This window comes from Pagrus pagrus (genome assembly GCF_965226575.1).
Source record: "Pagrus pagrus genome assembly, chromosome: 16".
Taxonomy (NCBI): Eukaryota; Metazoa; Chordata; class Actinopteri; order Spariformes; family Sparidae; genus Pagrus; species Pagrus pagrus.
This window is the reverse complement of record NC_140200.1, coordinates 6225993-6241174: the sequence shown is the minus strand read 5'-3', so window position 1 is coordinate 6241174 and position 15182 is coordinate 6225993. Positions and strand designations below refer to the sequence as shown.

At 43.3% G+C, this 15182-nt stretch overlaps 1 protein-coding gene and 1 long non-coding RNA gene across 2 annotated transcripts; both read right to left on the bottom strand.

Annotated features, from left to right (window-relative positions):
- Positions 1–3694: 3694 nt before the first annotated feature.
- On the bottom strand, positions 3695–8598 carry vrtn (vertebrae development associated). The gene is made up of 3 exons (XM_084377330.1): positions 8530–8598; positions 7173–7501; positions 3695–6645 (listed from the first exon to the last, which is right to left on the bottom strand). Exons 2-3 carry the CDS (start codon positions 7482–7484, stop codon positions 4882–4884), a joined length of 2076 nt encoding a protein of 691 aa, XP_084233456.1. The 5' UTR covers positions 7485–7501; positions 8530–8598; the 3' UTR covers positions 3695–4881.
- Positions 8599–11707: 3109 nt separating this feature from the next.
- On the bottom strand, positions 11708–12364 carry LOC311271695. Its single transcript, XR_014624463.1, has 3 exons — positions 12285–12364; positions 11959–12005; positions 11708–11868 (listed from the first exon to the last, which is right to left on the bottom strand). It is a non-coding gene; the product is annotated as an uncharacterized lncRNA (long non-coding RNA).
- Positions 12365–15182: the final 2818 nt, after the last annotated feature.

Below are 15182 nucleotides of genomic sequence, written 5' to 3'. Positions count from 1 at the left end.
CTTCTCCAAAACTACGCAGTGCCCCTTTAATCTGTCATTTAGCTATTTGTTCCCAAGATGCTGTCTGATTTATGCATTACTGGCTGCGATGTTATATAATGTATATTGATGGAGTTCACCAGAGATATCTGCACTGCACATTCATGCAGTGATTTCCTCTCCAAACCAAAGTGTGTGTGGCTGAAGTGAGCCTCTGAACCAAAAACCATGGAGGCTGTGTTATGAAGCAAACCACTGCCACCTAGTGGACACACTGTCCCCATGCCTGGATTTAGGCTTGTATGTGTGAGAAAGAAAGAAACTTACATCTGTATCTCGTGTGAGATGTGCCGAGACACACGAGGGATGAGTACATATCTGCCAAACGTATGAAACATGTAATCATTATCAGTGCATGTATCGATTTCGAAATGTCACCTGATTACAATCTTTTAAGTCAGAAGTTTTCCATTTCACTTTACCCACACGAAGGTCAAACTCTGCTCTTACCTCTGCTCCTATCAGAGGGTAATTGGCAGCAAACCTCAAGCCTAAACAGTCCCACCGGTCTGATTTGTTTACTGAGAAAATTTGGCATCCTTGAGACGCCGCTCTGCTTTATCGCTCCGTCTTTCTGAAGCAACTGCAGTATGCTAATCCTTGAAGGCTTTCGCTCCCACCTGCCAACCCTCATTATTTTCATGCTATTTTTGAGATAAACAATGTAGAGTAGCTCTGTGCCAGTGAGATTTCCTCCTATCATGCAGTAATGAAGACGGAGATGGCGAACCGACCCACAGGTAAAGAAACAGACAGAGGCTTCATCAAATATTTGCCAATGCCAAGGTCAGATGCCTCTGTGAATCTTTGACATTGCTTTCAGGAGTCTTTAAAATATAAATAAACTCTTTAAAAGTTTAAAATGTTATCGATGCCTGTCAAATCCCCATGTCCAGTCTGTTCAGTGGAATAACAGACACGTTACCTGCTGCGAACATATGGCTGTCATATCAGACTTTCCTCCATATGTTAGCATTCGACTTCAGCGGAGTGTTCAAAAGATTGATTTGCGTTTTTTTTTTCTTCAAACAACAATAGTCACATATGTTACATGAAACGTGTCGTTGGTAGCTGCAGCCGTTCCTCTGGTCCACGCCGGCTGCGATGTGATCAATTTCTGACATGGCCACGCTGTAAAGGCCCTGACACGTTAATGCCGTGGTCGTCAGTGAGCGTCTGTGGCCCTTTCACTGGCACGGAAAGAAAAATTGTTTGGCTTTTAAACTGAGCGAATCAGTGACGATTACAGACTTCTGCCACCTGCTGGTACGGGAGGGTTATTTCTTCTCCCGTAGGCTGCAGACCGTACGACCCCGTCGGCCTTCAGCTGTAGTATTTGCAGCAATGCAGCAGTCCGACTTCGTTGCTGCTAGATTTTCGGTTTTGCTTGTGTGGGCCTCAAGCTGCCTTCAGTTTAACTGTGTGGAAAAACATGTCACTCTCATTCAGTTTCACTGAGCCAGTCTGATTTAGCACGAGTCCCAGTGTCCCCAAAAAGCTCAACTTTTGCTACAGTGGAACGTGGCATAATCCGGCGAATCGCTGCATTGGCCAAATACGTGCACCTACTTCCACTGTTTGTATTAAAGGATACAATATTCATCTGTAATTGACACCGTGAAAGTGTCCTAGAGTTGTTTAATCCTGTCTCTGGGTCAGAGATCAGTTTTGGCAACTGATAAGCCTTTAATACTCTAATTGGACTTCCTGGATTACAGCCCATCTCATGTTTTAATGTGACCACCAACACTCATCAGGTCTACTCCAAAGTTCAGCTGAAGCTAATATGAGGCATCAGCAGATGGAGTTACACAAATACACACAAGTTCACGTCATTTTTAGTGCGAAATTCATTGTTTGTGTTTCAAAAAAAGTGAAAAAATCACATTATACAAATGCAGCATGAGCGATTTGGGCATTAGAGTGCTGTTTTAAGACTAATCTGAAAAACGGGAGCCTCTCCTTTAAGAAGAAAGACAAGAACACTCCCATTTGACTCTTTATTATTGCAACAATGGCCGCCCTTCCTCAGCATGTATTCTGGCAATTTCACAATCAATATACTCAGGAGAGGTAATTATAGGTAACCACAATCAGCACAGCAGATACATCCCAACAGGGGGACCAGCATCCCTCATGTCACATGAAAAATCCCAGCAAGACAACTCAGTTTATATGAAAACCATAAAGAAGCAAACAATTTAAATCTCCTCATTCATCCCATTAGAAAATGTGCACAACCAGGGAGTTTATCAATAAGCCTCCCTTCATTTAGTTTTCTCAGGAGCACCCATTCCTGTTACCTTTTCAAATCCTGGCACCTACATTACCCACAAACAACCCCGCTGAGTGACATCAGTGGAGGAGATTTAACAGATTATGTGCAGGTTATCTTTTTGTATTCTGTCCAATTGAGAGCAATTGTGTTAATCTGATTACTTTCACTTTCTAATCACATATATGAAAACAACACACCTTGAAATCAGGCTCTTAAACTGGACAAACAGGATTTTGAAATGCTGAAGTGTAGTTCAGTTCAGTGCAGGCTAACCTTGACTGCATGATGTAAAAAATACCAAATCAAAAATAATATTGCTTCACAACATCCTGCTCAACTCTGATCTTAAAAAAATCACCTCACCCTGAAAAATTGTTTTCGGTGATCCTTAGACCGCAACTGAGGGTGTCTGTTATATACATGTGTAATCACAGATATTTATTTTGTCCCTAAACATTAACAGTTGCAATGAATACAGAGCAAGTGAAATAGTGAAGAAGAAAAGCTGTAAAATGATGCAGCGACTGGTATTATTAGAACAAACATGGTTTCCATGCTGATTTTTAAGACAATACAGTCGGTATCACAGATCTCCCCCCTTCCTTCTCTCTACACCTCCAGCCCTCCCCCAAACTCTTGGATGTTCTTGGTCTTATCTCAAACACCTCTATCCCCATGCATACAATTAACCCCTTCCCCCCTGTATGTACTTAAATCCACCCTCTTGACCATTACCTTCATTACCATAAGCACAATAGCTAAACAGAGAAAAGGCAGTGAGCAAAAACCACAACACAAAAAAACAGTCTCAAAGCTCATTGCTATTCTTTAGCCACCGGCTCGGTTTGACCTGCTTGTTTGCACTTTAGGATGCAGTTTTCTTCCTTTTTGTCTCTTGCGTTAAACATTTGTACGGCGGACTGTATGTCAACGTATATTAGCTTGGCGAGGCCCGGCACGTCTTCTGGGTCGGACCTCTGCCACGAATGTGTGATGTGTTCATCTGTCCCATTTATCCAGTCAGAGAATCAAATCAAGATGCAGCTGATGGGGCAGAAGATTAGAAGTGCTTAGAGAGGGGTTATTGGTATCACTTCAGCCAGAACAATGGCTCACTCACTTGGAAGGAAGACCAATTGATTTAGGAAAATTACAAAGAGGTTTAACAGTGGCCTGACTTATTGCGACGCCTGCTTTTCGACATTGTGGAGCATAAAACACGTGATGGCTTTAACAATTTGTCAGGCACGGCTTGTGTTAATGATCTGACACGCTGAAGCACCATTTCCTAAGGTCATGTGCGATACCTGGCACCAAAAAGCAGCGTTAAATAGCCCATGATATGAGATTTTTTTAAACAGGAATGAAGCAGGGTGATGCTGGTTGATGGTTTATTGATATACAGCCTGACAGCACTGATTCCTTTACGGACTGAATGACTGGAAGGTATCAGTTAAACATTATAGTCTCAAAAGTACTGATTTCAGATGTGAAATGAAAAAGAAAAATAAATACACTAAGTACAAATTCCAGCTGCAATCTATTATTCAGGAGGTGTAACAGTGGCTGGGAAAAAAAACTGCCAAGGTAGCTTATAAAGTCTAATATTCCCCAATATAATAAGGAAATAGGTAGTTTTGAAATGAAGGATCGTACAAAAAAATAAAATATCTTCATTTATATTCCGTTTTCAAGTAAAGAAACCAAGTAAACATCTTTCAAAAATAGACCAAACTTAACCAAAGGGTGCATGATGGTTAAGACAATACATTCAACAGTGTGATGGGAACTATTTTAGTGCAAATAAAGTGACAAAACTCACAGTTTATATCATGTTCACAGAAAAAGAGGCATTTTAAAAAGTTGGTCATTAAAATGGCAAAAAACACATAAAACCTGGGTGCACAAAGTGAATCCCTGAGGTGTTTACATTCAATAATCAAAAAAAGGGGGGGGGACTATGAGAAAGGACTGGAAACCTGTTTACACAGAAGATGTCTGAACAAGAGCGAGTAAACCCATCTCTGAAAACAAATACTGGCAGCTCTTTACATTCAAATAATCAAAAATCAACAAACCACCATGACTTTTCCAGAGCAGTATCACCTGCATCAACAACAAAAAAAAAAATTCATACATTTAGGCATTAACAGTCTTACTACAAAGAAAAGTGAAAAAATAAAAAAAAGGACCACAATGCTGAGCAAGGATTAAAAAGGAGAATGGAGGAGAACGGCTTCAAACAAAACGCCACTAAACAGCAGCTTTGAACTGCCTGTTGCCTGGAGGGCAACATGCAGAGTTTAAGCGGACCAAGTTTCTTTTCACACACGTGCAAATGTCCACGAGGGAGGAATGAGCTGAGGTGGGGGGGGGGGGACAGAGGGAGGACACAATGCATTTGGATGCAAAGCCGGCATACTCAACAGTCTTTAAGAACGTGACGTCTACAAGGTGAAGGTACGATGTTTTCAGAGGATTGAATGCCAAGAAGTTCTTCAACAGAGATTTCTTTTGTAATCCTGGAAGCCCATTTTTTAAAATGGGATTAAAACTTTGCATATTTACCCATGCACCAGTGACACCCCGTGATACAAAGCTCGCTTCCACATGTAGTACGTCGAGCGCGGGGTGAAGGGGAAGTAGGACCGGAATTCTTTGAATGTAGGGAAGGATTTCTCCTCGAAGCGTCGCTGCAGGAACAGCTTGGCTTTGGCCTTGAAGTTGGCCAGGGCCACGACATCCATCGCAAACATCTGCTCATCTATGGGTGTCATTCCTTGAAGGATGTGCTTTGAATGTGGGGCATCAAAGGAGGGCATGGAGGAACTTTGTACATATTTAGGACTCTCAACAAATGGGAGCACGTGCTGACTATCCATCCTTCTCTCCGTAACGTCGTGTTCTGTCGCAGTGTTCTCGAGACTTTCAGGAAGGTGGATCTCTGCGTCCTGTGTGACCATCTTCTTCTTGCGCTTCTGACCACTTCGCCACAGCCAGTAGAAACAAGGGGACATGGATGGGAACTTGAGCTTGAACTTTGTGAGGGACCATTTGGACTTCTGGACGTGCAGTTTTGCAGCATCTCGGAGCTGTTTTTTACTCATGTACGCCAGCCTGAAACTTCTATGCGTCCTCCTGCAGACCCTCATTCTGGTAAAGACTGGCTGGTTGGCGTTTGGCGTGACTGGCGACAGACTTTTTGGACTTTGGCTCTTGTCTGCATCGGAGCTGTCCTCGCTGCTGCCGACACTGCCTTTGTAACCTCTGTTGAACAGCATGGCTTCTCTCCTCCAGTTGTAGTAGGTGGATCTGGAGATCCCTGGGAAATTTCTTTTGAAGACCCTGAAGGGGAGCGAGGCATTCACGGCGATGCAATTTTGCAGACAGCGCTTAGCTTCCTGCATATTAGCTACACTCTGGGCACGATCCAGATCCAGCTTGCTGAGGCTGAGGCCAAACATACTGGCCACGCTGTCATGGTGGTCTGGCTCGTCCTGCTTTGCTTCCGGTGAAGACCAGACCTCCTGTTCTGTGCTCTCACCAGGACTGATCTCTCCAGTTGATGATGAGGTGGAGAAGTTCCCTCCGGTTTTTAGGAGCTCGTGCTTCCAGTTGTAGTAAGATGACCTTGAGATCTCTGGGAAAAACTCTTTGAACTGGTGCAGAGGGATGAGCTTACCCTCCAAGTAGCAGGCCTGCAAGAAGTACTTGGCTTCGTACCTGGCTGCAGACTTTTTGCAGTGCTCCTGTGTCTGCCTCTTCCAGCGGTAGAAGGTCCTCTTGGTGATGTTGTACTTGTCCTTCAAATTCGGGTATGACAGCTGCGAATCCGGGTTCAAGTGCTCCTCACCGTTGATCGGAGACTCTCTCTGCTCGCTATTAGGGCTTCCAAACGTGAGGTCACTTGTCTGGACTAGTGCCACAAAATAATTTGGCCTGAACAACGACTCAGACTGCAGCTGGCCAGACCACATGACATGAAGGGTTAGCGGGTCAGAGTCATTAGGCCAGGTCCTCGGGCGTATGAGACGGTTGAAATAGGGTCGGATCTTGAAGTTGAACATGGGGTAGATGGAGTAGATGTTAAACTGCAGTACAGATGACAGGGCGTACACGTGCCACATGTTGGCGTAGGAGCCGGGAAAGCAGGACGCTTTGACATCTGCATCAAAGATGGCCTCCAAGACTGTTACGGGCAGGTTGAGCATGTCCTCAGACTCTTCGGCACAGAGACTGAAGCGAACCGCCTGGAGCATCATTTTTGAATCAATCATCCCAGACAGGTAATATCTCTTCCACAGCACCATTTCCACCACCGTCCGTACCTGCAGGGGACCAAACGATGCAGTTAATATTACAATCATAAAGTACTGTTTTTAAAGGGTAATTCCATCAATTTTAACACATTTAAGCATATGTGCAACAAGAAGCATTAAGCCTTTAGTAGTGCCAGAGGAAGCTGCACATAATCTCATATAGTGCCTCCAGTAATGTTACTCAGTGGCTGAATTGCATTGTGGGTAGTGTAGGCAGCAAGTTCTGGTTCTGCTGGATCAATTTTGATCATTTGTTTTTAAACAGTCCAACAGTGTCATAGGAGTTCAATGCAGAACAGTGAACTGCTTTCCAAAACCTGCTGCCTACATTACCCACAATGCTACTTGGCGGCTCAGTGACATCACTGGAGGATGTTTTTCAGATTATATGCAGCTTCCTCTAGAGCCACAAAAGGCTTTAAACTACTTTTTTGACATATGCAGTTGCACTTGTGTAAAATTGATGGGGGTACCCTTTAAGCGCAACAATATACACTTAGATCATAGAAAGCAAGATATAAACAATCACTGCTCACCTGTAGCTCCAAGCTAAGTTCAGTGTTGCCCACCAACAGCATGCTCACTGCATCAAACAACAGGTTGCCCTCTCCTTTGCAGTTTAGAGGCAGAAGGCCCATGGGTGCGTCGGCTGGGTACAGACCACGGGCCTCATCGTCCACGCCCGCCCACTCCGGGAAGTCCTGACAGGGGGTCACGGGCAGCTGGAAGGGAGCGAGGACCTGCTCAACCTCCAGGGCCACTCTGGTCAGAGCGTCTAGGCCCGAGCTCTCCGTGGCCTCCTGGAGATCCCCCAGTACAGACAGCACGACCTCCTTCCTCTGAATCATACCTGGTCTGATGAGAGCTGGAGGGAGGATGGAGGAGGGGGGAGACGGTGAATGATTGTGATGGTGATGAGTAAAAACAGATGGTTCTGGGAATCTCTCTACATCAGGCCCTTTATTATCAGTAGACTGGATTATGTAGATTACTGTGGTCTGTCCACTGGAAAAACAAAACAACTGCAGCTTTAAAGGTACATTATGTAGTTTTGGGCAAGATATTTAAATCAGAAGAGAAGGATCTTCATTGACTGATGTATATTTTTAATGCATTACCAAAACTAAATAAACAAACTCTCTTTTGTTTTCATGACTGAGTAAACAAACAAACCCTAAAAGGGACAACACAGTTTCATGCTGTTTTACTTTGTTTACATGTGGCGGACCCTGCCACCTTTCTAGCTTCAAACAGTGTTCTTGGGACCTTATTTTCCTCTGAGAACAGCTTGTTTATACAAAGTAAATATTTCTGAGTTTGTATTAGTGCCTCATTAAAATCCTGAGTTTGGGTTTTCTTCTCCAGAACTACACAGTGCCCCTTTAATTAAATGCTGCTGGTGCCTTTACAATAAAACAAACACACCTCACTAATTTATTGCACTGGATTAATTCCTGCATAATGAAGTATTAAAGTGATATATGAGGTACTTAAATGCAAGTTTAACTTTTCTGCAACACCACAGCTGTGTTTCCCCCGTTTAAAGGTTTATCTTATCTTTAGGTTTGGCCTGAAAACAAATTACATCCAAGAAAAAGTCAGTAAAAATCGATCAAAGTGTGTTTTATAGCCTTTGTCTGAGAAATGAGCCGATGTGAATCGTTTAAATTCGTCAATAATTCAACTTCAAAGTCATTACCTAAAACCGTGTGGCCTACTTTAGTGCTGCGCCCTGACTGCGCGTTTGAGGCTCTCCGTGCGTAATTTCAAACACTCCACTGAACTTGCGACGTTTGAATCACCTGAAGTTAAGTTAGTATCACTTGAACGCAACACACAAAACGCCGGTCTGGGCTGCTTGTTTGTTCGCATTGGAAACAATCACGCTCCTACCTGAACGTCCACAGACTGAAAGAGAGTGGCTTGTTTGCAGCGGGCGGCTTCTCAGCTGATAGTGTTGATGTCTCTCTCTGGGAGTTTTAGTCCATTGTGCGCGTCCAGCCCCGGTGTGTGTCCTGTGTCCTCCTCCGGTGAGCAGCGCAAAGAGATGTTTGGGAGTGATAAGCAGCACCTCCCTCCAGGAAATTGTCAATCGTCGATTCGCTTTTTTTGTCCCTGCCGTCAAGAAACACCTCCTCCTCCTCCTCCTCCTCCCTCCTCCTCCAGTAGACTCCAGCCAGGGTCAATTTCAATGTGAAGTGTTAACAAAAGCCAACGTGTCGTCAGGGGCCCACTGAGGCAGCCTGTAGGTTAACAGGTATCAGTGCTTTTAGCTTTTATCACTGTGTTTTGTTTTTTTCTGCTTTTCCTTTTGTCAAAGCCAAATCCAGATGTCCACAGGTCACTTCCAAGGTTATTCGTCAAGTGCTTCCAGAGCAATCTTGATCATTTTTTGCACTTTTCTTGCATCTTTGCTCTCATTCGGTTGCACAAAATGATATTTTGCCTAGATTTGACCTGTATTGCTGGTTAAACTTGATGAAATCCCTCCTTAATGGTGAGAATATAGTCTTAAGAAACATCTGGAGCAATGAACTTGCACTACAGTTTTGTGTTTCTTTCTTCAGGTCAGCCACTTTCTGCTTCAGGTTTTGTGGATTAGATGTGCAGACAGGGTGTGGACTTTATGAGAGGAGAGAAGGGCTCCTGAGCTCCATGTCTGCTCGTTCCTCCACTGTATCACTTTTAACACCTCCTCTCCTGCCTTTTGCAGGATTTCAGTCATCAAGGCCTTTTGTTCCACACACGCACAACAATCCCAGCCACTGTCATCCCAACCCCCACACCGCCTCGCCTCTATTACTGTATACCCCGAGCACACTCACACACCAGGGTGGAGAGCAGCATTTGGCCCCCGCTGATCCGTCCACTCCGAGCACCGCTTTGGCAGACGAGCTGGTGCCTGAGTTCACCGGGGTTCAAGGCTTCGACCTGAAGCTTATCAGTGCGAGTGTGTGAGTTGGGGGGGTTTACAGAAGAATGGGCACAACTCCACCACACCACTGGTTTGTATTTCTGACGTTGCAAGCTGAGATAATGTAGACACCCACTTGTTAAGAGGTATGGTAACACGTGTGTGAGCACAGAGCTCTCCCTCTTTTAATGAAGAGCTTCCTTCACTTGCCGCCTTTTCAAATCTCTCAGAAGTCACTTGAAAGTCTGCGGAGACGCGAGCAACGAGATCGCCTTTGACTCGGTGTAAAATCTCAAACGATGTTGAAATGGTATCGGAGAACAGTCAAAGGAAGTGTTTGAGGAGTGGAGTGTAAGAGAGGTCACACTCCATCAGTGTACTTTTCATTTTAAAGGAGCACTATGTAGTTTTAGGAAATACTTTTTAATCAGAAGAGAAAGATCTTTACGACTAAACAAACTATATAAACAAACCGCCTTTGTTTTCATGACTGAATAAACAAACTGACCTTCAAGGACAACACAGTTTCATACTGTTTGACTTTGTTTATATGTGGCGGACCCTGCCACCCTTCTAGCCTGAAACAGTGTTCTGGGGACCTTATTTTCCTCTTAGAACAGCTTGTTTATTCAGTTATGGAAAAATACACATTTCTGAGTTTGTATTGTAAATACTAAAATTCGGAGTTTGAATTTCTTCTCCAAAACTACAGAGTGCCCCTTTAAAAGCCAAATGTATCTAGTCAATTGTTTGATTAAAGGAAAAGTTTATGCATTATCTTTTCACCCTCTTGTAGTTTGTAGCCAACAAAACATTTTGGGAGTTTCACAGCAAAACAGCGCTGCAGTATTCTGTTAAACACTCCGGGATTTGTTTTAAAATGTGAGAAAACAGCCAAAAAACCTAAACAAAATGGCTTCATACAGCTCATCCTGCGTAGTCCAAGTCTCTGGACTAGTCTCCAAGCTCATGTACCCACTTCAGACTTCAGGGCTGCACGCTAACCCTCTCAGCTGAGTAGCTACAGTGGTTAAGACTTAAAAAAGGGTTTAAATAACGTCTTTACAAATCAATTTGGGATCTCTGGGCTTTCGTAGACTTGGATTCTGCTGGAAGAGCATTTTTTCCCCCTGTTTTAAAACAAGTCCCCATCTACTTCACTTGTTTAGGAGAATGCTGCAACACTGTTTTGCTGTGAAGCTCCAGAAATGTTTTGTGGACTACGAAACTTCCCCTGACTTTCCATCAGCGTGGAGGTGAGCAGGGTCTTTTGATTTGAGCGTGAGTGCAGGGACAGTTTATGTCCTTTGATATCCTTTACAGTGTTTAACTCTTACTCTCTCTTACATCCCTCTTTGCCTTCATCTTCCTCTCACTGTAATGCTGTAAACAAATTGGAGGAGAAAATCTGTCTACTTTCCTCCTTTGCATGTTTTTGAAATACAAAATCAAGACATAAACATATTCTTGATCGTGTTAGCAAATTTGCCTCCATTTCATGTGATATGCATCAAGCGACTGTAACCTATGCCAGTGCAGCTGCTCCACTTTATTCATCTCCCCCTTTCTTGTGTCTGCACCATCTCTTCAACCCCCTCAGACTCTTGGCTGTAGCCAATCACACACCTTAGGTGTGTAGATTAGCTGTGCTGCGCTGCACTGTGAACACAGTAGTGGGCTGGCTGCAACATTTAAAATGCAAATAGAGCAACGCTGGGACCGGCTCCGGCAGTCTCTCACCTGCTGTGACTGAGTGTGTCTGCTTGTATGTATGTGTGTGTGTCTGCAGGTGTGACTGTGTGTGTACTGAGACTGAAGCCGGCTCCAAACAGAATTTAACTCGGCATGTTTATGCAAGTGAAATGGCGAAATCGAGTTTGTCATCTTTTGATTTATTGTAGACTTGAATACAGTTTGGAAAATAAAACAAAAAGAAACACCATGAACAACAATGGATGCTGAATTCAGTGAATAGGCAAATGTAAGTAACATGCACTGAGGTAGACATCATTTAACATTTTCCATAATTAAAATACAAAATGGCAGAGTCAAAGGGCAAAATACACACAAGGTTCAAAATGTGCCGAGAGTTATAATACAGGGGATTTGATTCAGAGCAAATCACAGTCAAACACACAGCAGTGACACAGTCGGAGCTCACCAACAAAGAAAAGTTACACTACAATTCAGATGTGCACAGCAGACTATCTGTACCGGACGCAGGCGTATTCAGTGGTCTCGCTCTCGTAGGTCCACACACAGTCGGAGCCGACGGGTAGAATAATGTCAGCGTAGATCACATCGTCCACACTCGTTACCTAAAAACACACATTCAACATTAACTTTCAAGGCGGCCAAAAGCACAAAAAGATTTTCCTGTGTGTGTTCTTGAATAAGAATTGACTCACGTTGTTGGTGCTGGTCGTGTTACTTGACTCATCAGTCAGCTGGTTTCCTGAAAATAAAAAATACAAGTGCACACATTTATATTTTACAACAAATTGTGTTGGAACAGTGGAGGCACAACTTACAGGATATTAACACATCTCCCCTATGATTGCTTCAAAAACCACACAGTACATACAGTGGTGCAATGTGACCTGTGGTCCTGTTGACGCATGTTTGGAGGTGCGTGTATAGTTTCGTGTGTGGTTAACAGGTATGTGACAATTGTCTATTTGAGCGATTTCCACAGACCATTTTCTATAAGTTCAGGATGTTTAGGAGGACTCACTTGTTCTTCTTTTGTTCACAACAAACGCTGCAACCAGCGCAGTCAAAACCAAACATCCCACCACCCCCACAGCAGCGCCCGTCAGGTCCTGGTTGTTACCTGAAAATCCAAATGGACGTCATCAATTAACATAATAATGACCAAACATCAAACCATATCTAACCTTTAAGGATTAGTCTGAGAGTTAAGACGAGAAGATTGATACCACTCTACACTAAGCTACAGCCACCAGCCAGTTAGCTTAGCTTAGCTAACTGTAAAGAAGGGGAAACAGCCAGCTTGGTTCTGTCAAAAGGGGAAAAAATCACCTAAAGCTCACAGTATGACATGTTATATTTCATTTTTTAAATTTGATCAAAAACAAAGAGTAAAAACGGCAGGTAGTTTTACGGTTAGTTGTAAAGTTATAGGTTGTGTGCAGGAGTATTTCTTGGCCAGGTGCAGTGAATTCCTGCTAAGCTAAGCTAACCGTCTCTTGTCTCTGGCCTACTTTTCTTTTAATATTTAGATGAAATTAAAACTACTGCCCCTCAGTGTTTTTGTCTTTAAACCAGGGCCTCCCAAATCGAGGCCTGTGGCCCAAAATTGGCCCGCTATAAGGTGCAATTTGGCCTGCAATAAAACATATATCAATGTTTTTTTCTGTTTAATTTTTACTACTAAACTAATCATGGTGGGCAGAGTGACACAGGAAGTCAGTCACTTAAGGGAACTCATGCACAGTGCTTTTCACTGTGATATAGGTGAGAGTGATCCTGGATGCAGATTAAAGAAAGAATAACAACATTACTTCTTTTTTTCTGCATTTTTGCTGCCACGGTAGTATCACTGGTTTACATACCTTGAACTTCAGGTGCCAGATCTACGATCAATCCTCTTCCTCTCCTTTTAAGAGCTACAAAGAAATTAACATTTGTTATTATTCATTCTTTGCTCTCACCACCTTGGAGTCAACTGGTCAGGATCGGTGGTACAGACCTGGGACTGTGATCCGCAGCTCTGCTGAAGTCTGGACTTGTCCGTCCGCAGCCGCCCGGCACCTAAACTTCCTGACTTGAGGACTTTGAAAGGTGACAGTCAGAGTTATGTCACAAGAGATCTGCTGTTTTATCTGATGTTGCAAGTCCTCTTGTATCTCAGTGTCGGTTTCATCCACCCACGTCAGGCTGACCTGTCTCTCCTGTGTATCGCAGTGTCCCAGCTGTACGTAGCTGAGGAGAATACACTGCAGTGACACCGTTTTGCCAGGCATGAGGTTGAACTCTTGGGTGGTTGCGGGGGCTGAAATCAAGAATAAATGTATGTCTTTTGAATGTCTTTTTCTGCCTTATCATTACCAGGTGAAATGGATTATATAGCAACCCACACAGCAATACAGCTTTAATCTTTACAGCGCTCACCCATGTAGGGAGAGGAGTCATCTGTCTTTTGTTGGCAGCGATGACGTCCGACTTCCTCTGTGAGATCCTCGATTTGCACGGAGCATTCAGAGCCCTCATCCTCTGATTTAGCTTTATGGGTCTCTCCAATAATGGCCATGGCAATGTCTGCACTTGTTTCTCCTGTGCTGAAGTGCCATATATGAAAGCAGACCAAACTTTTTTCACATGGAAACATAATGTTATAGCTCTGTCCCACGAATAACAGACCACCATCCCCGTCTACGCCTGAGAAAAGAAAGATAAATAGGGAATGTTCAAGATAAGATTAGAAAAAAACCAAGATCACAGGATGAGATTGTGTCGACGCTTCACTTGCCTGTTCTGATAAAAGAAAGCAGCAGCAGCCTCGTGAGATTGTTGACGACTCCAGCCATCCTGCGTGCAAATCTGTGCGTTATGAAAAGCACACTTGAGGTTCAGTGTTGTTACCCTCAGCGTTGGTCAACTGAAGCGTCACTTCCTGCATTTGCCAACATCCTCAACCAGCCTGATGTGGAAAACCTTAACAGATGCTGGTGATGACGAAGAAGAAGAAGAAGAAGAAGAAGAAGAAGAAGAAGAAGAAGATTTGAACACATATCTGCTGCCTGAATCAAAAGAATGAAAACACAGGATTTAGTTTGACGATGTTGTGAAGTAGTGTGGCATCATGGGAGTTGCTGTCTTTATTGTTAAATAACCACCACTGCCGATGAAAATTAGACATTTGGGATAATGTAAGTTCGCAACTCAACAACATATGTGACAAAGGTCGGGTTATTTTTAGACACTTTAAATAAGGAGATGTTAGATATTGTATCTTTAAACAGCGGCGCCTATTCACAGGATGTTGTTGCGAGCTAAGATGAAAACATGGACTCTGCAGTTAAAAGTGAAAATGTGGAGAAGGTCTAAAACAAAATTATTGACAGCAAAAGTCACCCACTGGAGGTTTGCACTGCTGTGTATCATACAGAGCGTTGTGGCACGATGTCTAACTAAAAAAACTTTCTGACCTTCAGCAGTGCTGGTCGGTGTTCTGTCTTTTGTTTGAGGCTGACAGCTCTTTTCATGAGATTTGAAAAGACATTTATTGATGAGGACAGAGTGTTTCTCTCTCCTGTGAGTCCTGTGAAGAGAGATGACCGTTCAGAAGATGATAAATGGGTCAGTGAGGGTTTTAGTAAACAGCAGAATGCAAGAGAAGATGAGATGATCGAGTGTGTATTTGTATTTTGCTGAGGGTTGTTGGCAACTGTAGCACAAACAGCTCTCTGTTAACTAAATGTTCTCTAGTCTGATGGATGTTTGAGTCGTTCTAACAATGAAAAACAAGTTTGTAAGTAAAACTGTAAGGATTTAAATTTCAGACTGATGTTAGCATCACTCAACTGATTACAATATGATTTTCTTTCTTTCTTTCTTTCTTTCTTTCTTTCTTTCTCACTTCCTTTATTTATCTTTATGTGGATGAACT